The sequence below is a fragment of the Pelophylax lessonae genome (assembly GCF_965119305.1).
Source record: "Pelophylax lessonae genome assembly, chromosome: 7".
NCBI classification, from domain to species: Eukaryota; Metazoa; Chordata; class Amphibia; order Anura; family Ranidae; genus Pelophylax; species Pelophylax lessonae.
In genome coordinates this window covers 282086122-282099433 of record NC_138774.1, presented here as the reverse complement: position 1 = coordinate 282099433, position 13312 = coordinate 282086122, and the positions used below count along the sequence as shown (strand labels likewise).

At 41.6% G+C, this 13312-nt stretch overlaps 1 protein-coding gene across 1 annotated transcript in view; it reads left to right on the top strand.

Annotated features, from left to right (window-relative positions):
- Positions 1 to 5552: 5552 nt before the first annotated feature.
- The window catches only part of CLCN5 (chloride voltage-gated channel 5), an 86536-nt gene continuing 78776 nt past the window's right edge, over positions 5553 to 13312 (top strand). Inside the window, 2 exon segments of the mRNA XM_082264244.1 lie at positions 5553 to 5641; positions 8797 to 9898. Coding sequence (XP_082120370.1) covers positions 5568 to 5641; positions 8797 to 9898 — 1176 coding nt within the window. The 5' untranslated portion in view covers positions 5553 to 5567.

Here is a 13312-nt window from a genome sequence, read left to right as displayed (position 1 = left end):
CCCACCTCCAAACACTGTCTTTTGGTTCCACCCCCTACCCACCTCCCAGTGCCACCTTTTTTAGAGAATAAAGAGCAAAGTATCATTTTGTGGTGCTAAGTAATTGTCATGGTCTTACCTTCTTGCTGTTCTCCTTCGTTTGACATGTGCTGGCGGCCATCTTGGTTTCTGGGTTTCTTGTAGCCTCCCACCCTGTGGCTCCTCCTTCCCACTGGGAGGAGCTGGATGCCTAGCTCATATATATAGGAGGTCTGTGGCTTCAGTTCCCTGCTTGGTCCTCCTGTGTTCACATGCTACTAAGACTGCTGCTACTTCTGGTTCCTGTTCCTGGCTTCGTCTGACTACCCTGTTGGTTCCTGATCCTGGCTTCGTCTGACTACCCTGTTGGTTCCTGATCCTGGCTTCGTCTGACTACCCTGCTGGTTCCTGACCCCTGGCTTCGCAAAGACTCTGCATCGGTTTCGCCATCCGTTTGGACTTTTGCTTTATAGCTTGTTTTTCAATAAAGCTGTCTTATTTTCACTTATCTGTTGTTGTACGTCTGGTTCATGGTTCCGTGACATTAGGACCAAGCCATGAATTCTGACGGTACAGGGCCATCCTCGCTACCCACGCTGGTTGCCAGACTTGATCAGCAGGATCACCTGTTGGGTCGGTTCGCCGTGGCGTTGCAAACCCTGCTTGAACGCACGGTACCACAGGCCACGAATTCTGACGGTACAGGGCCATCCTCACTACCCACGCTGGTTGCCAGACTTGATCAGCAGGATCACCTGTTGGGTCAGTTCGCCGTGGCGTTGCAAACCCTGCTTGAACGCACGGTTCATTTCGCTCCCGTTGCCGATGGGTCGGTTGTCGCTCCTGGGTCCGCTCCTACTGCCGCTCCGGTTGTTGCGCCAGAGTCTACCCCGACACCTGTTGTTGCACTCCGCGGATGTCCATGCTCCTGCCTTGCTCCGAGCCTTCCACGCACGCTTCCCTCAGAAACCGTTCTTTACTCCGCGGAGGAGGGGCCCTTGAGGGGGAGGTACTGTCATGGTCTTACCTTCTTGCTGTTCTCCTTCGTTTGACATGTGCTGGCGGCCATCTTGGTTTCTGGGTTTCTTGTAGCCTCCCACCCTGTGGCTCCTCCTTCCCACTGGGAGGAGCTGGATGCCTAGCTCATATATATAGGAGGTCTGTGGCTTCAGTTCCCTGCTTGGTCCTCCTGTGTTCACATGCTACTAAGACTGCTGCTACTTCTGGTTCCTGTTCCTGGCTTCGTCTGACTACCCTGTTGGTTCCTGATCCTGGCTTCGTCTGACTACCCTGTTGGTTCCTGATCCTGGCTTCGTCTGACTACCCTGCTGGTTCCTGACCCCTGGCTTCGCAAAGACTCTGCATCGGTTTCGCCATCCGTTTGGACTTTTGCTTTATAGCTTGTTTTTCAATAAAGCTGTGTTATTTTCACTTATCTGTTGTTGTACGTCTGGTTCATGGTTCCGTGACAGTAATGTGTATGGAATGTGTTAATTATAACAAGAAAAGCAGTAAAATAGATCCCCTGCAAACAGCAACAGTAGAACCCCAGAACAAAAATAGACCCCCCCCCCCTCCAGCAACAATAAATGCACCCCAGCAACCATATATTCCCAGCAACCAGCATCAATTGACCCTCCAGCAGCTAGCAACAATAGACCCCCCTCCCTTAACAGTAGATCCCTCATAGCAACAAACAACTGAGTCCCCAGCAACATAAGACCTCCCCCCTAGAACCCATAGACCCCGGGCAAAAATAGATTCCCAGCAGCTATCATCAATAGACCCTCCAGCAACCAGCATCAATTGACCCTCCAGCAGCTAGCAACAATAGACCCCCCTCCCTTAACAGTAGATCCCTCATAGCAACAAACAACTGAGTCCCCAGCAACATAAGACCACCCCCCTAGCAACCATAGACCCCGTGCAAAAATAGATTCCCAGCAGCCATCATCAATAGACCCTCCAGCACACCCCAGCACCCTTTGCCATTACATACTGTACATTCAGTGCTGAAGGTGCCGGAACTGCGTTCCTCTGCGTTCCCGCTGAAAAAATCCCTGCTGGTGCCCCATAAAGCTGTCATACCTCAGGCAGATGGCAAGTTCATAAAAGCAGGAAAAAGGGAATGGCTAGTAAATGGAGGAGATGCCAGATAAGACCCACAGCCCTGGTACCAAGAGAAAAGAAAGGAGGAACCCCCTCTTTGTGGGACTTTAATGGTCTTTATCCTATTAATTATGGAGTAACCCAATGGTGAAATTAGAACAAATAGTAAAATAAATTACATATTCATTATTGCAAAAGTACAAAAAAATTAGAACATACAAAACAGGGGTGGCTAACCCTAACAACGACTCCATCAAGGTTGTCAATGTAATTAAAGACACAATTGCATGAATATGCAAATAAATTACTCATAAAGCAGCATGGCTTGCATACCCGACGCGTTTCTGGATATTATTCCTTCTTCAGGGATGTATAAGTGGATTAGTCCAAGACAACCCTTATGATGCAGAGTCACAGAATAGCCAGCATTACAGTAAAATCAACGTATTGGAATATCCATCCTAGCAGACCGGGGGGAGCAGTAACCCAAACTGCGCATCCAGATGTCCCAGACCATGGAACCCTGCAAGACATGGCAGAGCGCCCCAGCAGAGACAAAGAGAAAAAAAGCTCAGTGCCAGTGTGGATACCGCCAGAGGCTATGGCCTACAATTGGAGGGAGCCTCCAGTTGTAGGGTCAAGGGTCATAATCATAAGGGTTGTCTTGGACTACACCACTTATACACCCCTGAAGAAGGAATAATATCCAGAAACGCGTCGGATGTGCAGCCATGCTGCTTTATGAGTAATTTATTTGCACATTCATGCAATTGTGTCTGTATTTACACTGACAACCTCGTGGAGTCTTTTTTTAGAGTTAGCCACCCCTGTTTTGTATGTTCTAATTTTTTGTACTTTTGAAATAATAAATATGTAATTTATTTTACTTTTTGTTCTAATTTCACCATTGGGTTACTCCATAATTAATAGGATAAAGACCAATAAAGTCCCACAAAGGGGGGGGGGGGGTTCCTCCTTTCTTTTCAGTTCATAAAAGCAATTATTTCAAGGCAAGAGTCTATTTAGGCAGTAAATCCACACAAGGCCGCAAGTAGAGATCGACTGATTATCGGCAACACTGATATATCAGGGGCCGATCTGCACTTTCCCCGATATATATCGGAATCGACTTTTGAGTTACCGATATTGCCAATATTTCAGGGAAAGTGCTTGTACCGGGTGATGCCTGCAGCTAGAGGCATCACCCCGATAACGGTGTCCATAGCCGACGGTCGGCTGTCTTGTAATGACAACCGATGCGGCTGAGAAGTCGCTCGGCTGTCATTCCAAGGCGCGGGAGGGGACGTCCCCCCCCCTCCCACCACCTTCTGCGGCTCGCCCGGGTCTCCCGTCCCACCGGTCAGTCAGCCCCTCACAGGCAAAGCGACGTCGCTAGCCTGTGAGGCTCTAGGGAGCGAGCGCGCGCCGCCAGAGGCGAGCTCCCACTCGCTCATGGACCCCCCCGCGCGAGTGACCGGCGGACCCGATGTACGCCGGTCACTCGCGATCGTCGGTTACACCGGGAGAAAGGCAGGCGGCTAATGTATACATAGCAGGACCGTATGATCTGTGCTGTTACACACACAGCCACATCCAATCACAGTTAGAATCACTCCCCTAGGGACACACTTAACCCCTCCCTCTCCAATAAAGTTAACCCCTTCCCTGCCAGTGTCATTTTTACAGTAACAGTGCATATGTATAGCACTGATTACTGTAGTAATGTCACTGGTAACCCCAAAAGTGTCAAAAATGTCAGTCAAGGGTCCGATCTGTCCGCCGCAATGTCGCAGTCCCGCAAAAAAAATCGCAGATCGCCACAATTACTCCTTAAAAAAAAAAAAAAAAACAATCAAAATACGCTTTTTGCTATTTTTTTTACCAAACATAGGTAGCAGAAAACAAATTGGCCTAAAATGTTAAAAAATTTTGATTTTTACATTTTTTTGGGGGGGAATTTCATATAAAAAAAAATGTGAAAAATATTGTTATTTTTGCAAAATTGTCGCTCTTTTTTTGTTTATAGCGCATGATCAAAAAATCGCACAGGTGATCAAATACCACCAAAAGAAAGCTCTGTTTGAGGGAAAAGAAGGACGTCAATTTCATTTGGGTACAGCGTCGCACGACCGCGCAATTGTTCGTTAAAGTCACGCAGTGCCAAATCGCAAAATAGGCCCTGGTCAGGAAGGGGGTAAAATCTTCAGGGGCTTAAGTGGTTAAAGGCATGTTCCTTCATTTCCAAAAAATGGTGGCAAAAAAAAAAAAAAGGGATGACCTTGAAGTGTCTACTTTCCATAAAATGGGTCATTTCAGGGGCCGTTCCTACTGTCCTGGTTTTTTTTTTTTTATTTGATGAGTTTTATAACACGATGTAACTAAAATTCCCAAATTTGTAGTCTTTTTTTATTTATATAGTAAAAGAAGAAAAAAAAAGCTGATATTTTGTTGTCTATGGCCACCATTACGATCTCATAATCTGATTGATTGAAATACGATCGTAATCATAAAAAAAATATATCGATGCTGCTGATCGATGGAAAAATAATTTGTAATTTTCTGCCCTGGCCAATTAAATTTGATTGAAATCAAATGCTGACCATACAGGCTTCGATAAATGATCAGTTTATTTTCCAAAACTCTTCCAATCGGAATAATTGATAATCGACAACCCATTTGATCAATATGCCACACGCAGGGAAGTGGATTTCCATCAATAGTTTTCTGATCATAAGTTATCGATCACATCTCTGTTTCCAGTAAGCAATCTCATAGTCTGATTGATTAAAATACAATCTTATTGATGAACAAAGTACCTCAGCTGCTGATCGATGCAAAATAATTGATAACATTCTGCCCTGGCCAATCAATCCAATCAAATCTGTTTGAAAGAGCAGTTATGTTTTTTTTTTTAAGATATATTTATTGTTATGATTTTTTAATTCTTTGTAGATTTGATTGTTTTGATCAGATTGCACATTGATCGGATAAAAAAATGTAAGCGTCTGTGGGCACCAATAATCAATCAAAGGGAAGTTATCGCTATTTCATTATTTGCGCATTAGATCATTTTGATCAAAACATAAATTGATCAGATTAAAAATAAAAATTGAAGCCTCTATGGCCACGAATAATTGATTAAAAGGGAAGTTATGGTTATTCGAAAATTTGAAGATTTGATCATTTTGATCGATTGGATAATAAAAATTGAAGCGTGTATGGTAACCATTATAAATGGACTTTGTGAAGATATCCCCTGTATTATCTTACAGCATTGGATTGTATCAATGTGAAGGATGGGAAGAATTGCACAGGTTGGGGTTAACCCGGACTGAGCTGTGCAGCTCTCTGGCTCCTCCGGAGCGCGGAATTCTGGAAGATGTAGTTTTATAAGCAGTGAATAAAATGACTCGGATTCAATCCCAACTACAATTCCCCGCATGCTGCAGGGCTCCGGGGCTGTCAGAGGCCGTCTGCCTCCACTCAGTGCACACAAAAGGCCCCTCTGCAGCAGGTAGGAAGAGAGCCGGGGGGATGTACAAGGAATATTCTACTTTATGTATCAAATCCCAGATATATTGTATGTATTATATCCTGGGAATATTGTATGTATCATATCCCGGGAATATTGTATGTATCATATCCCAGAAATATTGTAGGTATTATATCCTAGGAATATTGTATTTATCATATCCTGGGAATATTGTATGTATTTTATCCCAGGAATATTGTATTTATCATATCCTGAGAATATTGTATCTATTATATCCCGGGAATATTGTATGTATCATATCCCGGGAATATTGTATGTATCATATCCCGGGAATATTGTATGTATTATATCCCAGGAATATTGTATGTATCATATCCCAGGAATATTGTATGTATTCTATCCTGGGAATATTGTATGTATTCTATCCCCGGAATAATGTATGTATCGTATCCTGAGAACATTGTATGTATTATATCCCAGAAATATTGTATGTATTATATCCCGGGAATATTGTATGTATCATATCCTGGGAATATTATATGTATTATATCCCGGGAATATTGTATGTATTATATCCCGGGAATATTGTATGTATCATATCCTGGGAATATTGTATGTATCATATCCTGGGAATATTGTATGTATTATATCCCGGGAATATTGTATGTATTATATCCCGGGAATATTGTATGTATTATATCCCGGGAATATTGTATGTATTATATCCCGGGAATATTGTATGTATCATATCCTGGGAATATTGTATGTATCATATCCTGGGAATATTGTATGTATTATATCCCAGGAATATTGTATGTATCATATCCTGGGAATATTATATGTATTATATCCCGGGAATATTGTATGTATTATATCCCGGGAATATTGTATGTATTATATCCTGGGAATATTGTATGTATCATATCCTGGGAATATTGTATGTATCATATCCTGGGAATATTGTATGTATTATATCCCAGGAATATTGTATGTATCATATCCTGGGAATATTATATGTATTATATCCCGGGAATATTGTATGTATTATATCCCGGGAATATTATATGTATTATATCCCGGGAATATTGTATGTATTATATCCTGGGAATATTGTATGTATTATATCCTGGGAATATTGTATGTATTCTATCCCCGGAATAATGTATGTATCGTATCCTGAGAACATTGTATGTATTTTATCCCAGAAATATTGTAGGTATTATATCCTAGGAATATTGTATTTATCATATCCTGGGAATATTGTATGTATTTTATCCCAGGAATATTGTATGTATTATATCCCGGAAATATTGTATGTATTATATCCTGAGAATATTGTATGTATTTTATCCCAGAAATATTGTAGGTATTATATCCTAGGAATATTGTATTTATCATATCCTGGGAATATTGTATGTATTTTATCCCAGGAATATTGTATGTATTCTATCCCAGGAATATTGTATGTATTATATCCCGGGAATATTGTATGTATCATATCCTGGGAATATTATATGTATCCTATCCTGGGAATATTGTATGTATTATATCCTGGGAATATTGTATGTATTATATCCTGGGAATATTGTATGTATCATATCCTGAGAATATTGTATGTTTTCTATCCCAGAAATATTGTATGTATCATATCCCAGGAATATTGTATGTATTATATCCCGGGAATATTGTATGTATCATATCCTGGGAATATTTTATGTATCCTATCCTGGGAATATTGTATGTATTATATCCTGGGAATATTGTATGTATTATATCCCAGGAATATTGTATGTATTATATCCCAGGAATATTGTATAAATCATATCTCGGGAATATTGTATGTATTATATCCCAGGAATATTGTATGTCATATATCCCAGGAATATTGTATATATGATATTCTAGGAATATTGTATGTATTATGCTATGAGGAAGGCGTAAAGCCGAAACGCGTCAGCATCTGTCATGTTGTCACCGCTATCCATGTTGGAATAAAGCATTTTACTTGGAAGAAGACTTTTCGTGTGCCGGCTTTATTCATATAACAATTGTATGTATTATATCCTGGGAATATTGTATGTATTATATTCTGGGAATATTGTACGTAGTATATCCCGGGAATATTGTATGTATTATATCCTGGGAATATTGTATCATATCCTGTGAATATTGTATGTATCATATCCTTGGAATATTGTATATATGATATCCTGGGAATATTGTATGTATCATATCCTTGGAATATTGTATATATGATATCCTGGGAATATTGTATGTATTATATCCTGGGAATATTGTATGTATTATATCCCAGGAATATTGTATAAATCGTATCCCGGGAATATTGTCTATATCATAACCTAGGAATAATGTATGCATCATATCCTGGGAATATTGTTTGTGTTGTATCCCAGGAATATTGTATACTTCGTATCACGGGAATATTGTATACATCGTATCCCGGGAATATTGTATCTATCATAACCTAGAAATATTGTATGTATCAAGTCCTGGGAATATTGTATGTATCATATCCTGGGAATAGTGTGTTGTATCCTGGAATATTGTATGTATCATATCCCAGGAATTCACTGCATTTTTCCAATAAAGGAAAATATAAATCTTAGGCTGGCCATACATGATACAATTTTCTTATTCAATTTTCTTTAGATTAACCTTGAACAATGTAGTGCAAGGAAATGCCTGGTTGCATACACATTGAAAGTGTTTAGGTTTGACCTCCTATTATATGGTTTTGGTAAATCTAAAGGAAAATTGGAAAAGAAAATTGTATAGTGTATGGCCAGCCTTAGGCACATTAAGACGATTATTTGGATGGAGTAGGTAATAGTTAAAGTCCCTGCTAGAGGTGGTGAAATCATGCCCTCCACCACATCCAATCAGAGAACACTTTGCATTCAAAGTACACATATTAGACACATAAAGGGGATTATTTGCTATGGCTGTGCAAATGCTGAGGCATTCGTAAAGTACATTTTTTGAATATAGGCCCCCAAAGTGTGTGGAAAGCCAAAGCTTTTAACTTCTTTCAAGTGGACGGAGTAGGGAATGGTTAAGGCTCCATTGGCTACAAAAAAAAAAAAAAAAACAACTGATAGACCTCCTTTGACTTTTATGATACCATAATAATAAAAATAATATCTGTCTTTTGGTAGGTTGAACAAGCAAGATAGAATACTTCATGAGTGTTCCAGATTATTCCAGATTATGGAGGAGGATGCACCTTGGTGTTACCCTGCTGATAAAGACGGGCTCAGTACTGGTGACTGGGGAACAAATGTACTGGATGCATTGAAGAGCCATATTCAGGTTGAGAAGGGCGGTCCCATCACCCCGTTACAAGAGCAAGGGGAAAGGTTGGTATCGACTCACACTAGTGACACTGATGTTGAAAGTGGAACCTATATCGCAGATAACATTTTACCCTCAAGGTATAACTACGGCGCTAACAGAGCTGGTAGGAGGATGAAGTACAGAGCCTGGTCAGGTCACCGGCAGTATGTGTGTCTGGACTGTGGTAAGTGTTTTACGCACAGTTCTACATTGGCGACGCATCAAAGAACCCACACCGGTGAGAAACCATATCCATGTCCCGACTGTGGCAAGTGCTTTACTCGGAGTTCGACTTTGGCTACTCACCAAAGGATCCATAGTGGAGAGAGGCCTTATGCCTGTATAGACTGCGGAAAGAACTTCATCCAAAGTTCACACCTCGTGCTACACCAGAGGATACATACGGGTCACAAGCCCTATTCCTGCCAGGAGTGCGGGAAATGTTTCAGTGACCGCTCCCATTTTGTCATTCACCAGAGAACTCATACCGGAGAGAGGCCATATTGTTGCAACCAGTGCGGCAAAAGGTTTAGTAGTAATTCCAACCTTGTGGCCCACCATAAACTTCACACCGAAAGCACCATTTATATCTGTAACCAGTGTGGGAAAAGTTTAAGTAACCGACTCACGTTTGCCAGCCACCAGAAGACTCATTTGGCTGAAAAGCCTTTTGTGTGCGTGGAGTGTGGAAAGGGATTCACCCGTAAGCTACAGTTGGTGCTTCACAAACGGATACACACGGGGGAGCGCCCATTTGAGTGCCAGCAGTGCGGCAAGCGTTATACCCGCAAGTCCTATCTGATTATTCACCAGAAGATCCATGCCGAGGAGGTCCTTTATGTATGCAGTGACTGCGGAGAGCGGTTTTCTGAGCATGTTGGTCTTAAGAACCACCAAATATCTCAACATGGAGCTCAGGTCAAAGTCTGATTACATGGAGGACATATTGGTGTCTTATCAAACCGTCAGAACTAAGAATAGTCTTGACTGCTGAAAGTAGGGATGAGTGGAGTCATTAGGGTGAAACTAAAGTTAGACACTTCCTGTCCCTTCATGTCTATACTCACTCCTACACTACATTTATAGAGGGAGCCATATTTGTCACCCAGGCTGGACATCAAACATGACTTCCTCTCTTCATCTCACATGCAAACAGGTCCAAGTTAGTGGAGAGGAGCTTTCATAGATCTTGGGAGCTATTTTAACCTCAACAAAGATTTAAACTTCCAGAAACTACCATCAAAACCTCTATTTCACTCATAGCTACCATGAAGTATTGGCACAAAGCCATAACCCATTCCCTTCCCAAAGGCAAGACCCAAGCCCAAGTAACTACATAATGCTTATCGTGTGTTGGAAGACCAAGGCCGGTACTTTTTGGACTAAATTCATCTTCATTTCCCCACTAACTTGAATGCGTTTTTCCAAAATGGCAACATTTCCATTACGCTCATCCCTGCTTAGAAGCATAGTCATAATACCATAACCCATTCCTTTCCTAAACGTATGACCCTAGCCCAAGTGACTACATAAGGGATATCTTGTGTTGGAAGGCCAAGACCAGAACTATTTAACCACTTGCCGACCGCTCACTCGAGCTCTACTGCGGCAAAGTGGTTAGTTATCGTCCAGCGACGTAGACCTACGTCGCTGGACTCCTCCCCTTGTGGGCGGCGCTCGGGCGCCGCCGGAGGCTCGCTCCCACTGTTTTCATTCACAGCGGGAGTCGGGCCAGGGGAGGAGCGGCGGCGATCGCCGCTGCTCTTCCCTGATCGTCGGGGAATCGAGTTTAGAGATCCGCCCGCTTGTGTAAACAAAGCGGGCGGATCTCCTAAGTGACAGACAGTGACAGATTGCAGGGTTCAGCATAGCTGAACATCCGATCTGTCCCTGTGTCACTCAGTCACCTCCCCCCACACATGTCAGTAAGCACCAGGCATACATTAACCCCTCCCTCTCCAATAAAATTAACCCCTTCCCTGCCAGTGTCATTTTTACAGTAACAGTGCATATTTATAGCACTGATTACTGTAGTAATGTCACTGGTACCCCCAAAAGTGTAAAAAATGTCAGTCAAGGGTCAGATCTGTCCGCCGCAATGTCGCAGTCCCGCAAAAATATCGCAGATCGCCGCCATTACTCAATGACAGAAATCTTTCCCTTAGTTAGTAAACGCAATAACTTTTGCGCAAACCAATCAAAATACGCTTATTGTGATTTTTTTTACCAAACATAGGTAGCAGAAAACAAATTGGCCAAAAATTTTAAAAAATTTTGATTTTTACATTTTTTTGGGGGGGAATTTCATATAAAAAAATGTTAAAAATATTGTTATTTTTTCAAAATGTATGCTCTTTTTTTGTTTATAGCGCAAAAAGTAAAAATTGCACAGGTGATCAAATACCACCAAAAGAAAGCTCTGTTTGTGGGAAAAAAGGACGTAAATTTCGTTTGGGTACGGCGTTGCACAACCGCGCAATTGTCAGTTAAAGTCGCACAGTGCCGAATCGCAAAAAGTGGCCTGGACGTAAGACAGCAAAATCCTCCGGTGGTAAGGTGGTTAAACTAAAGCCACCTTCATTTCCCCACTGGCTCTACTGCATTTTGCTAAAATGGCAAAACCTCCACTTCATTCATCCCTAGTAAGAAGTATAGGCACAAAGCCATAACCCATCCCTATCCCAAAGGTATGACCCTAGCCCATGTAACTACATAAGGGCTATCCTATTGGAAGGCCAACGCCAGAAATGTTTTGGACTAAATTTACTTTGATTTCCCCACTGGCTCTAATGAATTTTGCCAAAATGGCAAATTTCCATTTTGCTTGTCCCTTCTAAGAAGCATAGGCACAAATCCATAACCCATCCCTATCCCAAAGGCTTGGCTCTTGCCCAAGTAATTACAGTTCACAGGAGCTATCTTATGTTGGAAGACCAAGGTCAGAGCTTTACTGGAGCAAACAGCATTTTAGTTAAACCTCAGTTGCATGTAATGTACCCTCAAGTTTTCTTGGATGGCGGTGCTGTAGAAAGTTCTTAGCAAGCTCTTAGTACTGACAACTTGATATGAAGGACTTGAAGTCAATATTTCAAACAACAGTTCAAAAATGTGCCCTGCACTTTGTATTGCCAATAACTTACAGGTGGGAATATTCCTGTGGGTTGGTCTACAAGCCAACGGGCACTTGAGAGCTACTAGGAAACCCAGACCTTCACTGACGCCAACAGGAAAGGGTGGAAGCGGCCATTTGTTTAGTCACACAACCTGAGATTTGTCCTGATGTCAAAAAGACAAAAGAGTTGCCTCAAGAGTCCAAAGTCCTTTAAAAATAACGTGAATAACATGGAAACAAAGGCAGCCAACGCATTACAGGGGCCAACAATCCCCCCTTATCAGGGCTCAGAAAAAAATTGTACTAAAGGATTTCGGACTCTTGAGATGACTGAAGCTCTTGATTTTTTTTTAATATTCAAATTTCTTGAGTTTAGTGTCCTCCACTAATTCAGGGTTTCTCACTTTGCTGACCTAAGATAGACAAATGGATTTCCCCCTCCACCCAATCGAGGTGGATGGAGGAATCCTCCCCATTGTGCTATGGTATTCTCACAGTGGGGACTCCTCCACCCGTAGAATATACTGATCATCTGCTGATGGAAAGAATATTTTTTAACTCTCCAATGTGACAGAAGTTGATCGTTGGATCTAGTGGGAATGGCCATAGATGGATCAAAATTTGGCTGGTACCTGCTGAACCTGCCAAATTTTGATCCAACTATGGCCAGCTTAACCCATATTATCAGGCTCAACCAATGACCTCTTCTCATGGGTTGCAAATCTGACGTCCCACCTCTACCTCCCCTGAGATTTGTTCTGAACTGGAAAGGACAAAAAAATGTAAAAATAATAAAAAAAAAAAATATAAACAGTATGTTATTTATTTTGTTAATGAGGTTCCTGGTTGAAAGATAAAAGGGTAACTCCACTTTTGTGGGGGAAAAAATAGAAAATGAAGAAAAAACAATATAGAATATACAATTGCAACACAAATCACATTGTATTTGAATGTTATTAAAAATTACCTTTCCTTTTCAATCTGCAGCTGTTGTAATTTTCTGAAAATGCAATATGGCTGCCTGGGGGTGTTCTGTACACAGAATGTATACTGACCACACCCCCAGAAACATCATTTCCTGCTTGTGTGATTGGCTCACCAATTTTCCCAGAAGTCTGCCTAAGATACAAGTCAGATTTCTGGCATCCCCTGCAACAAAAATGTCATTTTTGGTGAGATACTCCCAATAGGAACACGTCTAAAGGGATGCAGGCCTACCACCTTTC